General features: G+C 37.6%; 1 protein-coding gene across 2 annotated transcripts in view; it reads right to left on the bottom strand.

The window, feature by feature from the left end:
• Window positions 1-21,919, bottom strand: part of ATG3 (autophagy related 3) — a 34,111-nt gene extending 12,192 nt beyond the window's left edge. The window contains exons 1-7 of one of the 2 annotated variants that reach the window (XM_016185266.2): window positions 21,876-21,919; window positions 21,425-21,541; window positions 18,591-18,632; window positions 11,680-11,729; window positions 9,363-9,433; window positions 7,452-7,559; window positions 1,898-1,947 (exon numbers count right to left, since the gene is read on the bottom strand). In XM_016185266.2, the coding sequence (XP_016040752.1) occupies window positions 1,898-1,947; window positions 7,452-7,559; window positions 9,363-9,433; window positions 11,680-11,729; window positions 18,591-18,632; window positions 21,425-21,496 (393 nt within the window). In that variant the 5' untranslated portion in view covers window positions 21,497-21,541; window positions 21,876-21,919. The remainder of the gene's footprint in view (window positions 1-1,897; window positions 1,948-7,451; window positions 7,560-9,362; window positions 9,434-11,679; window positions 11,730-18,590; window positions 18,633-21,424; window positions 21,542-21,875) is intronic. The other variant, XM_060198376.1, reaches the window with a different exon arrangement.
• Window positions 21,920-22,051: the final 132 nt, after the last annotated feature.

Below are 22,051 nucleotides of genomic sequence, written 5' to 3'. Positions count from 1 at the left end.
AGGGGACAGGTTCTCAAAACTCACCCACATACCCTGTCACCTATAGTCCTCTCTAGATTATTTGCAACATCAAATAGAAAGGCTACATAAGTAGCTGTTACACTAATATTTACAGAATGACAATGAACAAAGTCTACATGTTCATTCTCGGAGCAACCACTTAGCTCTAACAACACAATATATTTTTGATCCACTGCTGGCTGAATCAATAGATATAGAAGGCTGACTATTTATTCTTTGGTAGGACATAAATATGTTAAGCATATTATCCAAGTGCCTTATTAACTATTTTTCTATATGCTAAAAATTACTGAATACTGTAAGTCTATAAAAAGTACTGTTCCTAGAGGAGAGTTTTCAAGAGAGGAATGGGATATAGAACTCTGGCGGTGGGAATTGTGTAGAACTGTACCCCTCTTATTCTATGGTCTTGTTGATATTTTTTATTTTATAAATAAATTACTAACAAAAGAGAAAGGGGCCCCCAAATACTTCCATGAAACTTTAAAAAAAGTACTGTTCATTCACACTACACGGCTATTTAGTATTATCAAAGTTTGAAACATGTACACTAATAAAGTAAAAATGGTCTGATTTTGATTTATAGTTGGTCAAATTCTTCAAAAAAAATTTCACAAGGATGAACCTTAGTGAAACTTCCATCCCCAGCTCCTAAAGCTAGCATAAAATTGTACAATGAAAAAAAAACAACAAAAACTTAGGTGGTGGTACACTTGGTTAAGCTCACACATTACAGTGTGCAAGGACCCAGGTTCAAGCTCCTGGTCCCCCCTGAAAGAGGAAAACTTCACTAGTGGTGAAGCAGTGCTACAGGTGTCATTCTGTCTCTCTCCTCTATCTAGCCCTTCTCCCCTTTCAATATCTGTCTCTATCCAATAATAAATATATATATATTTTTTTAAAGAAAGGAAAATAAATTAGAAAATTTAGTTTCCCTTTGTGTTACATCGTACTAATGGATCTCAAGAGACCCTACTGACAAAAAAGACCCCAGGAGGAATTTACCAAATTGTAAATAAAATCGTATCTAACAGCATGTTACTAAAAATGTTTCATAAGACAAAAGGAAAACGATTTTCTGTCCAAATAGTCAATTCTTTGAAATAGGACTACTAACAAAATAATTTTGAAAAGCTAATGTAATAAAGAAAGCAAATCACCCCATTTTTACCTTCCCTCCAGAATAAGTCAACCAAAGAAATATAATATTTAGTTTCTATTCATTCAAAATGTGTGATTTCGGGAAATACTAAAGTTTACACTTGAATTCAAAATCAATAAAAGGCTATTAAAATTAGTAGAAAATTAAGACACTACAAAGGTTATAAGCAAACTGCTTATAACAATATTTAAATAAAAAAATTTAAATAAGGGGTCAGACAGTTGTGCATGAGGTTAAGTACACACATTACAGTGTGCAAGGACCTGGATTCAAGCCCCTGGTCACCACCTGCAAGGAGAAAGCTTCTTGAGTAGTAAAGTAGGGCTGCAGGTGTCTGTTTCTTTCACTCTCTATCTCCCTCTCCCTTTTCAATTTCTTTCCTAAATAAGTAAAAACTTAAAAAAAATTCAATATACTATTAGTATGAACAAGGAAAAGAAAAACTTAAAAACTTCTAATTACAGAAAATTTAGCACTTAAAAATAAAAAGCCATTTTTTAAAAAACTAGCTTAGAACTCTTACCTGTACACGAGAACCAGTAATCATCAATCAGTCATAAAAGAAAAAAAAACTTAACTATACAATCTTTTAAGGAAAATAAAAAACACACAACTGGGAAACAGTAGTGTGTTGATATGTTGACACGTGTGTGGGGGAGGGTTGCAAATAACTAGATCATTAAATTTAAAAGAATTTAGCTAATTAACCAGTACCTTGCTTTCCAGTGTAATTTCCTTTACTGCTTCAGTTACTCCTGTAATACCTGTTTAAAATTCAGCAGAAAATAGTAACTATTTGTAGTAATACTTGTAAACATCCTCCACTTAACTGATTCAGGCAATATGAAAATATTTTAAATGAATTCTCATAGTTTTTCTCAAAGGAGGAGGTGATATTAATTAACAGAAATTTTGAAAAGTAACTCATAATAATCCAAAAGGCATCTGTCAAATCTGTCAGAGTTACCCCCTTACTCTACCACTCTTCAATAATTTCTTATACTTACTTTCCTGGCATAAATCCTGTCAAGATACATTATCAATTCTCTTGAAATGAACAGATTAAGAGACTGTAAGATTCAGTCTTACATTTTATTTACATATAAATAAAACATTTTTTAAATTTTGTTATCTTTATCAGCCAGAAATCAAGAAGGAAGGAGGTGGCATAGAAGGAGAGGCAGAAAGAGAGAGATAGAGAGAGAGAGAGAATTGCAACTGCTTCACCACTTGCAATTTTTTCCCCCTGCAGCTGGGGGCCGGGGGTTCAAACCTGGGTCCTTGAGCACTGTACTGTGCACTCAACCAGGTGCCCCACCCCCCAACCCCTAAATAAAAAATTTTTTTCAGCATGGTACAGATACAATTATAATCATTCTGATATAGTTAATAGTACATTAATATGCTACCTGCTTTAGTAATCCAGGACATCAGAAGTAGTAATAACATACTTCTATCTTCTTGTAGCCACACCTTATGTAATCATTACATACACTAATAATTTTTCCCAATGAATAGTCTACAGAGAAGTAACATATTTGAGTCTTAAAGTGGAGAAAATGAGATTCTAATCTACATGTGATGACTTTTAACTCAATGCTTTCTCTACTCTATCCATCCATCCATCCTTGTATGCATCTATGCATCTATCAGACACTCAACATACAAGATGGCCAGCAAGCACGAGAAAAAGCTGATCATGAGTCCAGGTGGTATGTTGCTAGCAAAGCGTATGGGACCATATGCACAAGGACCTGTGTTCTAGCCCCAGATCACCACCTACAGTGGGTAAAACTTCATCAGTAGTGAAGCAGTGCTGCAAGTATCTATTTCCCTCTTCCTTCTCAATTATTCTCTATCATATATCCTTTATATGTCATATATATATATATATGTATATATATATATATGTAAATTTAAAATGGGTCAAAGTTTAAAAGTTAGACTAGAAACCATCAAATTCTTTGAGGAAAACATAGGCAGAACTCTTTTCCACATAAATTTTTATAACATCTTCACCAAAAAAAAAAAAAAAGACCAGTGAGGGGATCACAGCAAACTGAAAAGCTTTTGCATAGGAAAGGGATCCACCTCCATAACAGAGAGATGCCCCAAGGAGTGGGAGAAATTTTTTATTTGCCACACACTGGATAGAGAATAGCTAAAATACATTAAAGAGGAAAAAAAAAAAAGCTCACCAAAACAAAAAACTTCAACAAACTCAACAGCAGAAAGATAAACCACCCCACTCAAGATATAGGCAGAATAAAGCAAAAGTCACTGATGGTCAGGGAAATGCAAATAAAAACAATGAGTTAATACTTTGCACCTTTGAGAATGTCACATATTAAGAAAGACAGAAACTGTTGGAGAGGCTTTAGGGGGAAAGGGACTTTCCTACATTGTTGATGGGAATGCAACTCCTAAGGAAAAGTCAGAAATTCATCAGAATACTAGAAATAGACCTACCATATAACTCAGCAATGCCTCTCCTGGGATTTAATAAGGGGGAAACAAAAAACCCTATCCAAAAAGACCTAGGCACACCTATGTTTAAAGCATCACAATTTCTAAAAGCCCAAATTTGGAAGCAACTCAGATGCCCGACATAAGCAAATTGTGGTACATATACACATGAAGTACACACAGAAGTTAGAAATAATGAGGTCATCTATTTTACAATAGTCTGATCAGAACTTGACAGGACTTTTTTTTCAATTTTTCTTTTTTTTTTTAATTTTATTTATTTTCCCTTTTGTTGCCCTTGTTTTTATTGTTGTTGTAGCTATTATTGTCATCGCTGTTAGATAGGGAAGAGAGGAGGGGAAGACAGAGGGGGAGAGAAAGACAGATACCTGCAGACCTGCTTCACCGTCTGTGAAGTGACTCCCCTGCAGGTGGGGAGCTGGGGGCTCGAACCGGGATCCTTATGCTGGACCCTGCGCTTCGCACGGTGTGTGCTTATCCCGCTGTGCTACCACCTGACTCCCAACTTTTTTTTTTTTTTTTTTTTTAAGCAGCACTTCTTCTTCTTCTAGCGTTTGCTCTAGCTCATGGTAGTGCCAGGGATTGAACCTAGAACTCTGTACCCTCGGGCATGAAAGTTTTTTGCATGACTATTGTACTATCTCCTCTTCCACTGGTCAGAACAAAGATATCTTGTTGAGTGAGACAAGCCTGAGAGTGACCAATACTGAGTGATCTCTTACTTACATGTAGAACTAAAGAATAAAGGACAATCAGGGAAAAACATAAGGTGAAACTTGGACTGGGTATGCTGTGTTGCACCAAAGCAAAGCACTATGGGAATGAAGGGATAGGGACAGGAAGAGGAACACTGGGATCCTGGTGTATAGCCTAGACACAAATCAAGAAGAAATGAGAGGATATGCCTATGTGTTAAAACTACACTGTAAACCACTAACCCCCCAATTAAAAAAAAAATCATATATGGAGACTAGAGTGAATTATGAGCTCAAAACTTAGGAATTAGAGTGTTTCTGAGATTGTTACTTCATAGAATTATATTGATAATATCAAAGGCAGAAAAAAGGAGTCCAGAACATGTGGTAAGTGTAAGGTATGAGTCATGTGGCATGATGTCTTAGAAATCTTCAAAATGTTATTAAGTATTAAGCTCTGTAGTAAAGTAATTTTCATGCTATTTGCTTTGTGTTGTTTGGCAGGTAATTTATTGGGAAAATGATATGTGTGTGGATTTAATTTAAAACATGTAAGAATATGCTTTGTTAAAAAGAAAAAAAAGCTGAACATTACTAATTACTACAGAAATGTGATTCAGGACAACACTGAGATACCATCTCATGCCTTTAAGAATGATCTACTTCAAAAAGACTAGAAACAAATGTTAGTAAGGATGTGGAGGAAAAGAGACTCATACAATGCTGATGAGAATGTAAACTGGCCAGCCTCTGTAGAAAACATAAATTCTTTTCAAAGTATGAGTAACAGACTTGTCAAATGATCCAGCAAACACGTCAATACTAATTTGAAAGGATAGAAATATGCATTACCTACCTATGTTCACTGAGGTGCTGCTTACAATATAACTGATTTGGAAACAACCCAAAAGTTCAGTGACAGAAGAAAGGATGAGGAAAATTATGTCATACATAGACAATAGAATACTAGTTATAAAAAATAATATCTTGACTTTCTGCTACAACATGAATGGAAGTAGGTGATATCAAGCTAAATGAAATAAAAGGCAAATGCCAGATAATCTCACATAAACCCTTAATCTCTGACTACATATCTGAGATTACCAAAGAGAAGAAGAAAAAAATGGAGGAACAAAAGTCTGTGGTAAAGGGATGCTGACTCTCTAGTGGTAGAAGAGATGTAATATAATTTGAACAGGCATATTCTCCTAAAACACACTTTTGCAAACAAATATTACCTTAATAAAGAAAAAAAAAAGCCCAAGTTTCTAAATCTGTGCCTGTTATCACTATAAAGAAACAGATGATAGTCTCTCTCATTTTTTTTTTCCCAAGAAGTTGGACTAACAAGATATTTTGTCTCCAAGAAAAATTACTATTTGAGTTCTCTGTCCCTTAAAGTGTTTATCAAATGAAGTCAGTGATTCTTAACCAATAGAATATTTGGGAACATATGAGACATTTTTCATATTACAGCCAAAATGCTACAATCATCAAGTGGCTTGAACTCAAGAGTTCTGTGTTAGTCATTCTGCAATGCACAAAAAATGAATGCTATGAGAAAGAATTAGTCAGGCCCAAACATTATTAGTGCTGAGGTTGAGAAACCTTGCTCCACTGCAGTTTTTGATATGCATTTTAATTTCTAGGACATAAGAGAAAACCTGTTTATAGTATGTTAACAAACTCAATGTATCCACATTTAAACTAGATAAAAATGGTAGTTTAGCTACAACAATATATAATATACATTTATACTGTCATGTAAATATAACAGTAAAATATGTTAGAACTTGGATAAGAAATCATATTCAGAGTTCCAAATAATATACACAAACATGCATTTGTTAAAGGCTTGAGTCAATTTAACAAAGAACTACTGAACAACTTTAGTATCAAAAAAAAGTATGATAGCTATTGAGAATTTAACTATGAATCTCCATCTTTATGGCTTCTTTTTTAAAAATATTTATTTATTCCCTCTTGTTACCCCTGTTGTTTTATTGTTGTAGTTATTATTGATGTCCTTGTTGTTGGATAGGACAAAGAGAAATAGAGAGAGGAGGGGAAGACAGAGAGGGGGAGAGAAAGATAGACACCTGCAGACTAGCTTCACTGTTTGTGAAGCAACACCCCTGCAAATGGGGAGCCAGGAGCTTGAACCAGGTCCTTAGGCTGACCCATGCCCTCTGTGTGGCCTGCCCTTAACCGGCTATGCTACTGCCTGACTCCCAGCTTTTTTTTTTTTAATTTTATATTTATTTATTTTTCCTTTTGTTGCCCTTGTTGTTTTTTATTGTTGTTATTGATGTCACCATACAGAGAAATGGAGAGAGGAGGGGAAGACAGAGGGGGAGAAAAAGACAGACACCTGCAGACCTGCTTCACTGCCTGTGAAGTGACTCCCCTGCAGGTGGGGAGCCGGGGGCTCAAACCGAGATCCTTACACCAGTCTTTGCTCTTAGCGCCATATTAACCTGCTGCATTACTACCCGACTCCCATCTTTGTGGCTGATCTAATAGTCATTCAACAAACAAGTACTAGGTATTTTAAATACCATGTCTTTGAGTGAAATAAAGATGAAGACAGCATAGCTCCTGTACAGCTTGCCATCCAGCAATGGAATGATACACAAGGAATTGCAGCATACAGCGGAGTAGGCATATTCAGTATTTCTACGTGGCTTTTTAAAAAAAAAGAAATAAAGAAAATACTGACATTTCTAAATTGTTTCTGAAGTAACAGCAGCAGCGGAGTAGGCATATTCAGTATTTCTACGTGGCTTTTTAAAAAAAAGAAATAAAGAAAATACTGACATTTCTAAATTGTTTCTGAAGTAACAGCAGAAAATTGGCATACTCCAAAGGCATATTTTCTTTTTATCCCCATCCCCAACATGTGTTCTTGCTTTTCAGATAAAAGTCTACTGGGACAAAACTGTGCCTTATGTAGTCTCTGGATTTTTTTTTTTTTTTTTTTTTGGGGGGGGGTGTTGGAGGTAGAGTTAATCAAGGATGTTATAAAATAATGTAAAAGAGTATAAAATGATTTACAATAAAAGAATACTATTCTAGTCTGCTCTTACCTGTGTTATGATAAGTATCTACCCACCCTCCATCACCATCATCTTCCTCAATGATAGCTTCCAATTCATCTGAATATTCCATCTGTTTGCATCGCTTATAACATGGCACTAAAAATGCAAATAGTTATTAGCACATACTCTGCTTTCTACAAATCCATTAGAAAAGTTAATTATACTATATGGTACAACTACCACCAAGAATTAAGTGAATATATTGTATTTTATTTCTAAAGAAAATGATTGAAAAGTTAAGTCTCAACTCACAGACGTACAGTTATTTGACTACATTTGTCTTTCCTAGAAAGCTTTCTCAGAGCTGGTGAGAGAGCTCACCTGGGGAGGCTGCCTGCTCTGCCATGACGACCACCCAGGGGTATTCAAGCCTGTCCCCCACCTCTGTCCCTACTCTGCTAGGGAAAGCTTTAGCTTTGTGGTGTTGTTCTTACTCTCCCTCTTTCCATTTGAAAAAGACATCCTTTAGCAATGAAACCCCAATTACAATAAAAAATATACAAATCTCAGAAGAAAAGTAGACTCTACTGGATCCTATATATTTCCTATAATGGTCTGAAGAACATAACAGGTTAAAATATAAGAGGACATTCAACCTCAGGTTAATTAATAATATCTTATTTTAATGCTTCTACTTTCAGGAGACAGAAGCACCACTTACTGAGGTGGGAGAATACAAAAGTGACTTTCAAAATGAATTAATTCATATTCATAATGGATAAAGCAGTGTAAAATTCATTCCACTGTTTATTTCAATCTCTTTTTTTGCCTCTAGTCACTGGGGCTTTGTGCTGGCATTATGAGTCCACCACTCTTGGCAGCTATTTTTTCCTTTTATTTTATTTTATTGGATAGGACAGAAAATTTGAGAGGCGAGGGAAAGACAGAGAGAGGGACAGAGAAAAACAGACATCTACAGACCAGCTTCACTGCTTATCAAGTGCCAATGCTGCAGATGGGGAGCAGGGGTTTGAACCAGGATCCTTGCACAGGTCCTTTGACTAGTACTATGTGCACTTAACTGGTGTGTCATTGCCTGGCTCTAATTATATATGCAATCTTTTATAAAAAGTATTTTATAAAATATGTCTACCAACAGGTATTATTTATATGAGCCTAAAACTGATAATCATAATAGAAAAATATTATGTAGGATCAATAAACTTTTCAATCTCCTGACTTTCTGTAGGAAGAAAAAAGTGATGCATGTATTTTTCCCTTTCTTATAATGGGTAATTTAAAATAGAAATTAATGTATTATTATATAGTAAGGAGGTACTGGAATATTTTGATGTTTTCAAATTAACCCCATAATATTTCATAAAAAGAAATATTTTATATGTATAGGCAATCAATCAGTAGCATAAAGGAGTATAAAATCTTTAGGTGAATTTTTAGTTGTCAAAGGTAGCATTAAGTCATTTGCAATAAAAAAAAAGAATGTGTCACCAGAGTTGTCACTAGAATCCAATACCTGCACAATGAATGAATCCATTACTCCTACAGGACAATGTTTTCTTTTTCTTTTTTCACTGAGACAGAGAGAACTGAGAAGGAAAGAAGATAGAGAAGGAGCAAGAGAGAGACCTACAGCACTGTTTTGCTTGTGAAGAAGCTTCCCACACTGTGCATCAAGGGCTTGAACCCGGATCCGTACAAAAGGTAGTATGTATGCTCTACTAGGTGTGCCAATGCCTGGCTCCCTGAGAAATTTTTAAGACTGAAATCAATAGCTAAAAGATTATATTATGTCAATCTGAAAAATCAAATTAGATGTCAAACTTTATCTAGGTTTCTTTTCTTCCATATCATAAAGGTTTTATTATTTAAAACACAGACATAGACACACACACACTCCCCCCCCCTCTATATATACATTATATACAAAATGATTCTTACCATTTTTCGTGACCAGAAATTGTTTGCCAGGTGGTAGGTATGCCTTCACCTTTAATTCTTCCCCTGCAGCCCTTTTAAAATATAAAAATATATTTCAAAAGACAAAGAGCTAATGCTACCTATGTAAAATTCAAACTATACAATCTATACTACTGTTTCGTAGTAGTAACAGTACAGGTGTCATTAAGGATTGCTTTATAGTAAGGATGCCATTAAGAAATATATGTGAGGGCATGGGAAAGCATAACACTATTAAGTGAAATGTACCAAGAATCCAAGAATACAAGGTAAATTGTACCTACATGTATGTAACTGTGAAACTATACCCCTGAAATCTTTTACTTTTGTAAAGCAATGTTAAGTCAATAATAATTATTTTTAATTTTTAATGAATGGTTATATTCGCAGTAGCAGTTTAGCCAGAATAAAAACATTTGAACAAGATATAACTAAATTCTAAGCTAAAATGAAATGGTAACACAAACCTAACATTTATAGCATTACAATTCATAAAGTAAAGCTATAAACTACCATCCACTAAGAGTCTATTTATTATGTATACGGACTCCATTAACAAAAGTATAGATCATAGAAATCATATAGCTTAAACTAATCAGAAAGTAAAGGGCCATGATAAAGTAATCATGTAAAGAAAATGTCTGTCTAGCACAATGGTTGAAATTCTAAACTAATTATTTTTAAAAAAAAAACAAAGTTTTATACTTCATATGACCTTATGAATTGAAATATGAACACATATGTAAAGTATAAACCTGAACCTAACAAGAGTTTTAAAGGGCAATTTGAAAAAGAGAAAAAAGTTAATCACCATTACTAAATTAGAGCATTTCTATGACAGAAACTAAATTTTAAATATGGAACAAAAATAAAAATAAATAGACCTGACAGTTTGGCTTCACTTGGTACATAATAATAATCATCTGAAAGAGCAACTGATAAAAATCAGAAGCAAGTTATTTTGGATATGTGTTAAATATAAAAATAAGAGAGAATATGATAGATAAAATAGGGTTCAGGGGTCAAGTGGTAGCACACTTGGTTGAGCATGCCTAAATTACTAAAATGTCTAAATTACTCTTACACAAGGACCGAGGTTCAAGCCCGTGATCCCCATCTGCAAGGGGAACATTTCATGAGTGGTGAACCAATGCTGTGGGTGTGTCTCTGTCTCTTTCTCTTCCTATTTCCCCTTCCCCTTTCAATTTCTCTCTGCCTCTATACAAAATAAATAAATACAAATTAAAAGTCACTGTTCAAAAAAAAAAAGAAAGAAAGAAATAGAGTTTCAACTCTGGTTCAAAATAGTTGAATTATTTAAAGTTCTTTATATACTAAGGAAGCCATTATCAGTTAAAACCTTGCTAATTCTAGAACCTCTACTCAAATTTTGTACCTCTCAACTGCAACTGAAAAACTGTGAGAGGGGGATGATATAACAAGCTGAACTACTTAGACTTAAAAAATAAAAGTAATTTCAAACAAAATATTTATGCTAGCATTAAGAATACTTTTTCTGGGCCAAGGAAATAGCATAATGGTTATGCAAACAGACTCCCCTGCCCAAGGCTGCAAGGTCCCAAGTTCAATCCCCCAAGCATAAACTACAGCTAAGGGAATTTAAAAAAAAAAAACAAAAAACTTTTTTATTAAAGAACACTTTTTCTACTACTATTAGCTGGCATTTGCCGTAAACACTTGAAAGTAGACAGGAAACTGTTCTGAAACATTTTTATTACTCAGAATGCTTAAAATAAATGCTATATAATTCTTAAGATGTCTAAATTACTCTTATAATTAAAAAAAAGTTAATGAACAGGCAGACTTTCAATTAAAACCTTAATCAGCACTGAGAACTTCACTTTTGAGCTAGTTCATAAAAAAAGAACCTTAATACAAGGTGTTACAACTAAAGAACCCAAAATTCTGCAAAATTCTTGCACTTACGTCATAAAAATACTCTCATTGACTAGTTTTTGATTAAAAAATCTGAGCTGATGAAATGTATAAACCTCTCAAGCACTGAATTTTTCAAAAGTTATATAACAAGATCAGACCTAGACAGTATAAAGGCATTATTAGCAAAGGAAGTATAAAACATCTATCTCATAAACATAGCCATCTCTTACAAGAGCATAGTAAAGTAAGATCTTTCTCCCTTTACATTTAGCATAGTAGGAAAACCTATGGTCTTCCAAATTGGTCATTTGAAATGGCACCCACTAACCTACTATGCAAATTGTCATAATTATGAAAATTATACCTTCAGTTTTTCTATTCTTCACCCAAGATTACTTACCATTGCCATGTTGGACAGTGGTGGACTAAGTGATCTCCAGCTGCCACAAACTATTCAAGATTTAAAAGGAACATGAAAAAGGGGGCAAAATTGAACATCACAATATAAAGTATCAAAAAAAAAATGTACCAAAGTGATCATGCTGTGGAAACTTGATACTAAATAATCAATTAGGATGCAAACAGCACCAAACTTGTCCTACTGGTCTGAAGATTTATGTTTCATTAATGTTAAAGCTGTAAAATTCTTTTATTTTTTTAAGCAGTCAAAGCCTCATAAACATACAATTTCACCACTCCAGCTCATATTTTCATCGAGAGAGAGAAGAGAGGGGAGAGAAAGATGATGATGATGATGATGATTAAGAAGAGAGAACAGAGACACCACAACACCAGAACTTCCTCGGATGGCACAACACCCCCTTGTAATGGTGAGACTCAAACCTGGGCTCACAAACATTGTAAGGCAAGCCATATGCTATACCTTCCCTGTAAGTTCTCTCTCCCTCTCCAGCCCCCAAATAATACCCCATTTAATACCCACTAAAACAGTCAAATTAACTCTGGAAGAAATAAATGACTTTTAATTCAGTTTTATCACTGACTTAAATAATACTAAAAGCATACATATCACAAAATGAATAAATATAACAATAGTGTTTTATTTAAAATGCCCAAAACCATTTTATGATAAATAAAATGTAGATATTCCTGCTAATGGTTGAAAATCTATCAGAACTTACCAAATAGATATAGTTCTATGAGTAAGAATAGTTTACTATATCACAATGCACAAATTTCTTTCTTTTAAAAAAACTGTAGTTGCTTTACCAAGTGCATGACTGAGGTTCCAGCCTGGCCCCCCACTGAACTGAAGATGGCTTCAGTGGGTGGGTAGGGGTGTGTGTGTGTGTGTGTGTGTGTGTGTGTGTGTGTGTGTATGTGTGTGTATGTGTGTGTATGTGTGTGTATGTGTGTGTATATGTGTGTGTGTGTAGTGTTTCCCTTTCTCTCCCTGCTGTGCGTGTGCATATGCGTGTGTGTTTCCCTTTCTCTCCCTGCCTTCTTCTCTGCCCCTATCTAAAAGAATAGGATGGATAAAATAAGAGGATAAAGTAGAAATTAAAAAAAAATAGTGAAGTCAATTTTCAAAAAGTTTTTGTTCCGAAATGAATCACAAGAGTGAAAATTTTAGATCAGTAATGAAAAAAGCTTGAAGCTTTTGTTGGTTTGGAAACCAACAAGACAGTGGAGTAGAAACTGAATCCTCTTTCTAGGCACATTGACCATCATGTAAGTCTTGTTTCCAGAAACTAAAAAAAGAAAATGGAAGAAGAAATACTTAACCTTTTAAAATTCTCCACTTATACATCAATCTCACTATAAGACAGGAATATTGCCTATTATTGAAAGTAAAAAACAAGTCCAGTGGGGATGGGTGGTGGTCCGCCCAGTAGAGTGCACACACGTCACACAGGGTAATGTACTCACTTCAACCCCACCATCCTCACCTGTAGGGGAGAAGCTTCAGGAGTGCTGCAGGTGTCTCTCCCTCTCTACCTTCCCCTTTCCCTCATAATTTCTATCTGTGTCTATTCAAAGAAGAAGGAAAATGAGGAGAAAAAGAGAAGGAAAAGGGGAGGAAGTAGGGAGTCGGGCGGTAGTGCAGTGGTTAAGCTCACCAGGCGCAAAGCACAAAGACCAGGTGTAAGGATCCCAGTTCGAGCCCCCAGCTCCCCACCTGCAGGAGAGTCGCTTCACAGGCGGTGAAGCAGGTCTGCAGTTGTCTTTCTTTCCCTCTCTGTCTCCGCTCCTCTCTCCATTTCTCTCTGTCCTATCCAATAACAATGACATCAATAACAACAACAGTAATAACTACAACAACAATGAAAAACAACATTGGCAACAAAAGAGAAAATAAATAAACATAAAAAAAAATTTTTTAAAAGGGGGGGAGGGAGGAGAAGAGAGAAGAGAAGGGTAAAGGTCACCAGGAGCGGTAGATTTGTCATGTGGGTACCAGCCCGTGATAACCCTGGTGGCAAGAAGATAGAAACAGAGATAGAAGAGGCAACCAGTGGCGCAGCTATTTACAAGATACTGGGTACTGTACAGCAAACCCTAACAAAAGGATTTTTCAAAGTTAACCCAATTACCAAATAATGTGATGATAACAATTATCCATTGTCTTTTTGAATCCTAAGATAACAGGAACCTCATATCTCCACTATATTTCCACCAGTCCTAGAACCTTAGGATAGGGCTCACTTTCCCGCATGCCTCTCCCAATCGATATCAAATAATATTGCATCAGCCGTTCGCAACCTAATCAACGCAACGATTGCCACCTCAACATGCTTCAGCTCAGACTGTGTCCAGAGACTTCACGTGTGGAATGACAACCCTTCAGCTTCATTACTCAGGTGAGACCTTTCCTTTCATAGTATACTCTAATTCCATCTCAGGTAGTTCACTTTCTAACAAAGTCCCAAAACCTAGATATACACCAGGTTCTGTGAGAGAGAGCAGATGTTCACACGTATCCGTAAACTACTGCAAAATATATACCTGAAAGCAGAAGTACACTAGAGTTTGCAGTGAGTATCCCCCCAACATTTCCTCTCCACTATTCCAAGCTTTGGGTCCATGATTGCTCAACAATTTGTTTGGCTTCGTATGTTAACTCTCTTTTCAGTCACCAGGTTCCAGATGTCATCAGGATGCCGGCCAGGCTTCCCTGGACTGAACACCCCACCAATGTGTCCTGGAGCTCTGCTTCCCCAGAGACCCACCCTACTAGGGAGAGAGAGAGGCAGACTGGGAGTATGGACCGACCAGTCAATGCCCATGTTCAGCGGGGAAGCAATTACAGAAGCCAGACCTTCCACCTTCTGCAACCCACAATGACCCTGGGTCCATGCTCCAGAGGGATAGAGAATGGGAAAGCTAATAGGGGGAGGGGGTGGGATATGGAGATTGGGTGGTGGGAATTGTGTGGAGTTGTACACCTTCTACCCTATGGTTTTGTTAATTTATCCTTTCTTAAATAAAAAATAAATTAAAAAAAAAAAGAAAAAAGAAACAGATAGAGATAGAGGTAAGTCAGTCTAGTAAGCACTAGTTTTAATGTCTCAAACAAAGCAATATGTACTTAGAATTTTCCTAATCTATTTCATAAAAGTTCTAACTTTAAACTGGGAAATGTTTTTTTTTAAATATTTATTTTATTTATCTATTCCCTTTGTTGCCCTTGTTATTTTATTGTTGTAGTTATTATTGTTGTTGTCATTGTTGGATAGGACAGAGAGAAATGGAGAGAGGAGGGGAAGACAGAGAGGAGGAGAGAAAGACACGTGCAGAGTTGCTTCACCGCCTGTGAAGCGACTCCCCTGCAGGTGGGGAGCCGGGGCTCAAACCGGGATTCTTATGCCGGTCCTTGTGCTTTGCGCCACCTGCGCTTAACCCGCTGTGCTACAGCCCGACTCCCAAAACTGGGGAATGTTATGCATGTACAAACTATTGTATTTACTGTTGAATGTAAAAAATTAATTCCCCAATAAAGAAATAAATTAAAAAAACAAAAGTTCTAACTTTAAAATATATACTATTAATGGATTTGTCAGCAAAATTATATCTTTAATATTCTCATGTTTTTCTAATAAAAGTATGTATGTCTACTATTCAGAAATGAAAGTGAAATGGTATAAATAAAGAACTCTGGAAATATTTTCCTTTAAGAAATATATTAAGGGGAGTCGGGCGGCAGTGCAGCAGGTTAAGCGCACGTGGTGCAAAGCACAAGAACTGGTGTAAGGATCCCAGTTTGAGCCCCCGGCTCCCCACCTGTAGGGGAGTCGCTTCACAGGTGGTGAAGCAGGTCTGCAGGTGTCTTTTTCTCTCCCTCTGTCTTCCCCTCCTCTCTCCATTTCTCTCTGTCTTATCTAACAACGACGACATCAACAACAATAACTACAACAACAATGAAAAACAAGGGCAACAAAAAGGGAAAATAAATATAAAAAAAGAAGATATATTAAAAAGTTAAGACTTTAAACACACTCTCAATGACAACTTTACACATAATACTTTTCTTCTAGTCTCAAACAGAAAAATACACACATACAACTTTTCATTATTTACATTGGTTAGAGGTAAAGAGACAAGTGGAAAAGAAAACAATTTTCTCTCCCCAGCCAGCCGCCATGCCCTCTAGGTTTTTTTAACCCTTGCTGCAACCAAATGCTACATTTAACTCTGTAGTTATAAGGAACAAAGTGATCATCAAACAAGAATGCTAATTTAGGAAAATACAGGTAAAACAAAGACTTTTTCTTTTAAAGTAATCATATGCCTGGAGATTACTCCATGAAACTTCTGGTGCTATTTAAAAAACTGAAAAACACTGGGAGGTAAGGAGAGTTATAAAAGAACAAAGAATTAGTTCTGACAATTAGTACATATGTACATCTGCCCTCATTAGCCACTGTTACATATTTCATGTGTTCAAATAAAAATATAAATATAAGATATGGACTCAGATTTCTAAATTTAAGTAGTTACTTTCAGTGATTAAGTATTACATAATACTGAATGACTCCACTTAGAAGGAATCGACATGAACATTCTGATGAGCTACCTTCCATGTAATATTAACAGATTTTAGTCAGACAGTCCTATGTTAAATACCTGCACCTCTCTCTCTCTCTTTTTTTTTAAGACAGTACCCATCCACATTACTCAATGACAACAAGAAGGCAGCTGAAGGCTGACAGCCCAAAACCCCAAAACAGCAATGGAAAACTAATGAACAAACAAAGCAACTCAACATGTATTAAAAGCAAATCATGCCTTCTCATTCTACTCTAATTCAATCTTGTAGTAGTGCTCTAGCCCAATTTGATATTATGTAACTGGTACACAGTTGAATTAGTTTTGCTCTGTATTAAACAAACAAAAAAAAAATCAGAAATCACTTAACAATAAAAGTTCATCTAATAGTTATTTGCCCTAAGATTAGTAGCTGCTTTAAAAGTTAGCTATATTCTATGTAATGGTGAAAAACTTCCATCTCTTAATTCTAATGGTCTATTTTTGAATTAGCTAACTTCACGCAGGAGATAAATCAGAGAACTAGAACAGCTTAGTTTTATCTCCTCTCTGAATTTCAGGTACTTAGTTTCAGCAGCCATGCCTAAATTATACTTTTGTTTGGCAAGAAAGTTAATAATATCCTTAAGATCAAACAGTAGGGCCTGGAAGATGACCAAGTGTTTAATGTGCATGCCCTACCACGCAGGTATCCCTGGGTTCAATCCCCAGCACCACAAAGGACAACTAGAGATAGCACAGAGGGTGGGGAGGGGGATGTCAAGGACAAGAGAATGGTGCTTGCTCTCTCTTTGGTAATATAGAGTAACAGGCCAAGAAGACCAATCAGAGCTATCCCGCATACAGCATATAGCAGGGAGGCAGCCTGACACTGGATTAAAAACGAAAGACAAAGTTCTCACTGGCATTCAAGAATTCAATGTATTGGGTCATGAGATAACTCACTGGGTGGGGTACATGCCTTGCTAACTGCATGATCTAGCTTCAAGCCCCACAACTACAGGGGTGGTGATCACACCACACATCACACCACCCCCACATCCCCATCTGGATGAAGAAAAGAGGCTAGGGAGTGGTGAAATCATGCATGTGTGAGGCCCTACGTATGCAATTCATGATGCCTATGATACAATGGATCCATTAGAGAATGTCCAGTGCAAACTCCTCATTCTACAAAATCTGAGAACATAGAGTAACAGTCTGATTTTATAACCTGGCTCATTTGAAAATGTTTCTTTCAAAACAATTAAAATTCTACTGCCACTATGTGGTACTTTAATAAGAGCTAAAGGTCAATCTTAAATTCTTTGTCATTTATTAAGACTGTAAATAAGTCTGATGTAACCATACCTATTCATAAAACTGGAAGCTAAATGATTTTTTTAGAGCAGTATTTACTCCTCTTAAGTACAACAAAATAAACTACCTAAAGAAAAGAGAATCTTTTCATTATTTACAGTTGGCAGACAACTAAAATGATTCCTCAAAACATATAATTATGTTAAAAGTTCAATAAAGCACACTGGTTTATAAGACAGTCATTAGTTTCAGCAAAAAGCAGATCTAATATTACTTGGTCAGTAGAAAAAGTAGGTAATGTTGAGGAATAAGTCTGTATGAAGCATATAACTATATATGTTATAATTATATGCATTGAATATTATGCAAAACTTTAATATCCAAACAGAGCCGTGCTTCAAAAAAAAAAAAAGCTATGAAATCACACTTCATTACAGATGTGATATACAAACATAAGAACCCACTGCACAGTTCATATAACATAAATATGACCAAAAGATAAGTGAACTCTTCCCATTCCCGTGCTCACCCTCTTTTTTTTTTTTTTTTTTTTTTTTGCCTCCAGGATTACCACTGGGGCTTGGTGCCTAGAGGCTATTTTTCCCCCTTTTGTTGCCCTTGTTGCTTGTCATTGTTGTTATTATTGTTGATGGATAAGACAGAGAAACCAAGAGAGGAGGGAAAGACAGAGAAAGACAGCTTCAAGGCTTGTGAAATGACACCTCCTGCAGGTGTGAAGCCTAGGGCTGGAACCCAGATCCTTACACAGGTCCTTGCGCTTTGCGCTTAACTCATGGTGCTACTGCCCACTCCCCCAACCCTCATTTATAAATAAAGGGGAACTATAAGAGAAATATGAGAAGTAGCAAGTTGAGAAGGAAGTTACATCTAGTCTACGGAAAGTAGAAATCACTATAAAATTGCAAATACAGTCCAACAATCTTATGTTACTCAAAGAAAGACTAACGTTCTAGATTTTTTCTTTAGACTATCTTCAACACGCACCTCTTCTGGAGTGATAACACCTGTTTCCTTAAACTTTGATTCCTAAAGGAACGGGAAAAAAACAGTATTACACTATAATTTTCAAACTAGGAAATGTTTATAGAGCAATTATTTGCCTGAAATGCTTCTCAGCGACACAGTACACTAAAAAAAAAAGAACTCTGTACTATTACAGGACTTCAAGGAATATTATAAGCCTAGTAGTGGAAACTTGTATGAAAATTACAGTACAATTTAATCAGTACTATAAGCAAACAGCACTTTTTAGAAAAGCATTTAAAATTGTATATAAACATTAAATCTTACTATGACCTTGTGAAATGACCAAATATCTTTATTTTTGAAAAGACAGTTTCTTACTCAGGTATCTTTTAATTCAGTAAATGTCTTACTTAAGTAATAACAAAACCAAATCAAGAAGTCAAAAATTATGTAGTGCTTTTCCATTATTCTAATCTCTACCAAGGTAATGAGAAGTCAAAAATCATTCAATGTTTTCCCATTACTCTAATTTTTACCAATAACGTGGCTTTTATTTTAAATAGTTTTACTTATTATTGGATAGAGACAGAAAGCAATTGAGAGGGATAGAGAGACAGAGAGACACCTATAGCCCTGCTTCACCACTGGTGAAGCTTTCCCCCGGCAGGTGGAGACCAGGGGCTTGAACCTGAGTCCTGGCGCACTGTAGTGTGAGCGCTTAACCAGGTGCGCCACTACCTGGCTCCATGACACGTTTTTTTTTTTTTTTCTATTTATTTTCCTCCAGGGTTATCTCTAGGGCTCAATGCCTGCACTACGAATCCACTGCTCCTGGAGGCTATTTTTTTTTTCCCTTTTTGTTTCCCGTGTTGTTTATCCTCCTTGTTATTGTTGAATAGGACAGAGAGAAACGGAGAGAGGATGGGAAGGCAGAGAGGGGGAGAGAAAGATAGACACCTGCAGACCTGCTTCACTGCCTGTGAAGCGACTCCCCTGCAGGTGGGAAGCCGGGGGCTCGAACCCAGATCTCTTAGGCTAGTCCTTGCGCTTCACGCCACGGGAGCTTAACCCACTGCGCCACCGCCCAGCCCTGACACATGATTTTTAAAAGCAAGGTTGTTACTAAATTTTTCTGTATTTTAAATTACATGTAAGATTTTTATAGTAATCAACGAAAAATTACAAGATTAATTTATGAATAGTCACGCAACAACTACTTACCAAATAACTTCTATCTGCTAGACACCATTTAAAGCAATGTGACCACGGGCAGGAAATAAAGTCACAGAGTAACAGAATAGACCAAATTCATCCTTATCCTAAGATTAAATTCAAATCGGGCAAAGAAAATTCAGGTAGAGATGAAACTGGTGAGAGCAAAATGAGAGATGCCTATTGAAAACAGTAGCAGAATAAAATTAACTACTGGGCAGAGGCCCAGGGCTGCCGTTAAGTTGGGTGGGGGGGCAGCATTTCGAGGTAAGCGTGTAAAATACCGGACAAAAGTGCGCATTGTGGAGGGGAGGTAAGGCTGGCTTAAGCAAAAGTGAGCAAGCCAAAGAGCAGTCAGTGAAATACTCTGCTAAGCTTAAAGTCCTCTGTAAGGACTTTAAGACAACTATATATATATATATATAGTTATAGTTATATACACTATATATTATGGATAAATATATGTTATATAAATATATATTTATATTTGCTGGGAGAAGACATTGTTTCCAATGGATTTAGCTTTTTTTCTCCTTGCCTTCCAAAGTCAAGTAGAAATATTATAAGGATTTTCTCCGTTAACCGACAGTTAGTTTGGGGGGGGGGGTATCGAGAAAAAGGTCCTCATTCTGCTTTCCTTATTACTAAATACATAAAATACCATAGATACCACTAAATTAACACTGCTCAGCAAGAATCTGGCATTCATTCATTCATGACCTCTGTTCACTCTTCAGAAAGAAAAAAGAAATGTTACAAGTTAATTCTACAAGCGTCCTAAAATAAAATGCTGAATTCACTTGCCAAAATTCATCTGTGACCCCAGCCCCCACCTGCAGGGGGAAAGTTTTGCGAGTGGTAAGCAGGGCTGCAGGTGTCTCTATCAACCCCCTTCCCTCTAGATTTCTGGCTGTCTCTATCCAATAAAGATTAAAAAAAAAATAAACATCTCTGTGAAGAAAACAGCCAGTCAGTTACTGCTTTCGCAGTTGACGTGCCACAATTCTTAAATGCTTGATTCTTGCCCGTGTAAAAATTACATATGCAAGAGGGACAAGCCACTCTCTAGTATCACTGGCATCCAAGATTCACATCTTCTGGTTTTATTTTATTTTATTTTATTCTGGCTACTTTCTGAACCTGGGAAGAGAGGTTTTGCTTTTTAGTTGGGTCCAGTGGTACTGACAGAGGTGTCGTTGCCAATATCGCTCTGCTCCTCTGCAGTTTAACAAGCTGAAACTCGCTAACAGCTTAGATCAAAAGACTTCGAAGCGACTTTCTAGGAAACGTGGAAAAGGTGACATATGTCCGTTCAGTAACCCCCCAAAATCGATTCCGTTATTATTATTATTATTATTGGAAGATAAGAAGATCCTTGCTTCAAAAAGTTCAAGAGGTGGGGTGGGGGGTGTCTAAACACACCGAGCTCTGGCTAGTGGAGCTGCAGAGGACGGCACCTGCGCGTCACCGTCGCCCGACAGCTCCGGAGAAGAGCGCGGGCTGCAGGGGTCCCCGAGTCCCACCCGACCACAGGGAACAGGGGTGCGGCGGGTGCAGGGGGTCGGTCCCGCTGGCGTCCGGTCCCGGGCCCGGGCCGCTGAGCTTGTGCCGAGGCTGCCGGCCAGCCCTGTCCGGCTTACCTTGAGGACCGGGGTCAGGTACTCAGCCACTTCCAGTGCCTTTCCCTTCACCGTGTTAATCACATTCTGCATCCTGGGGCCGGACTAAGCACCGGCCCCGCGGCGGGATGGGAAGGGCTGCCGGGACAGGGGCCGAAAAGTCAGCAGATAGCCCTACAGCCGCTGACGGGCAGAGACAGCCGGCCAGCGACACCCGAGGGGACGGGCCGCGACGGGACGGACGGGACGAGGGGGGAGGGAGGGAGGGAGGAGGAGGGGCGGCCGGCGCCGCGCGCGCAGCCAGGGCGCGCGCCCTCCGCGCCTCAGCGCGCCGCCGCCTGCCCGGCCCAGCTGCCACCTGGCCGCGGGGCGAGGCAGCCGGCCAGCCAGGAAGAAAGTTGGCGAGAGAAGCGGACGCACACGCTCCCCGCGTCCGCCTCGCGAGCTATCTTCTCCCCCTCCACCCCCACACCTCAGCTTCACTCGCACCGCTTTCCGGCTTCCCCTTCCTTTCCTCACTCTCTCGCCGTAGCCCAGGCACCACCCCGGCCTCACGTGACACAGGACTCTCTCAACACGTGACGCGAGAAAGGCCGGGAGCGGGGCGGGACCAGACCGCCTCTCCCCTCCCTCCGGAAGCGTGAGGCT

The sequence above is a fragment of the Erinaceus europaeus genome, chromosome 9 (assembly GCF_950295315.1).
Source record: "Erinaceus europaeus chromosome 9, mEriEur2.1, whole genome shotgun sequence".
Taxonomy (NCBI): Eukaryota; Metazoa; Chordata; class Mammalia; order Eulipotyphla; family Erinaceidae; genus Erinaceus; species Erinaceus europaeus.
This window is presented reverse-complemented; position numbering and strand designations above follow the sequence as displayed.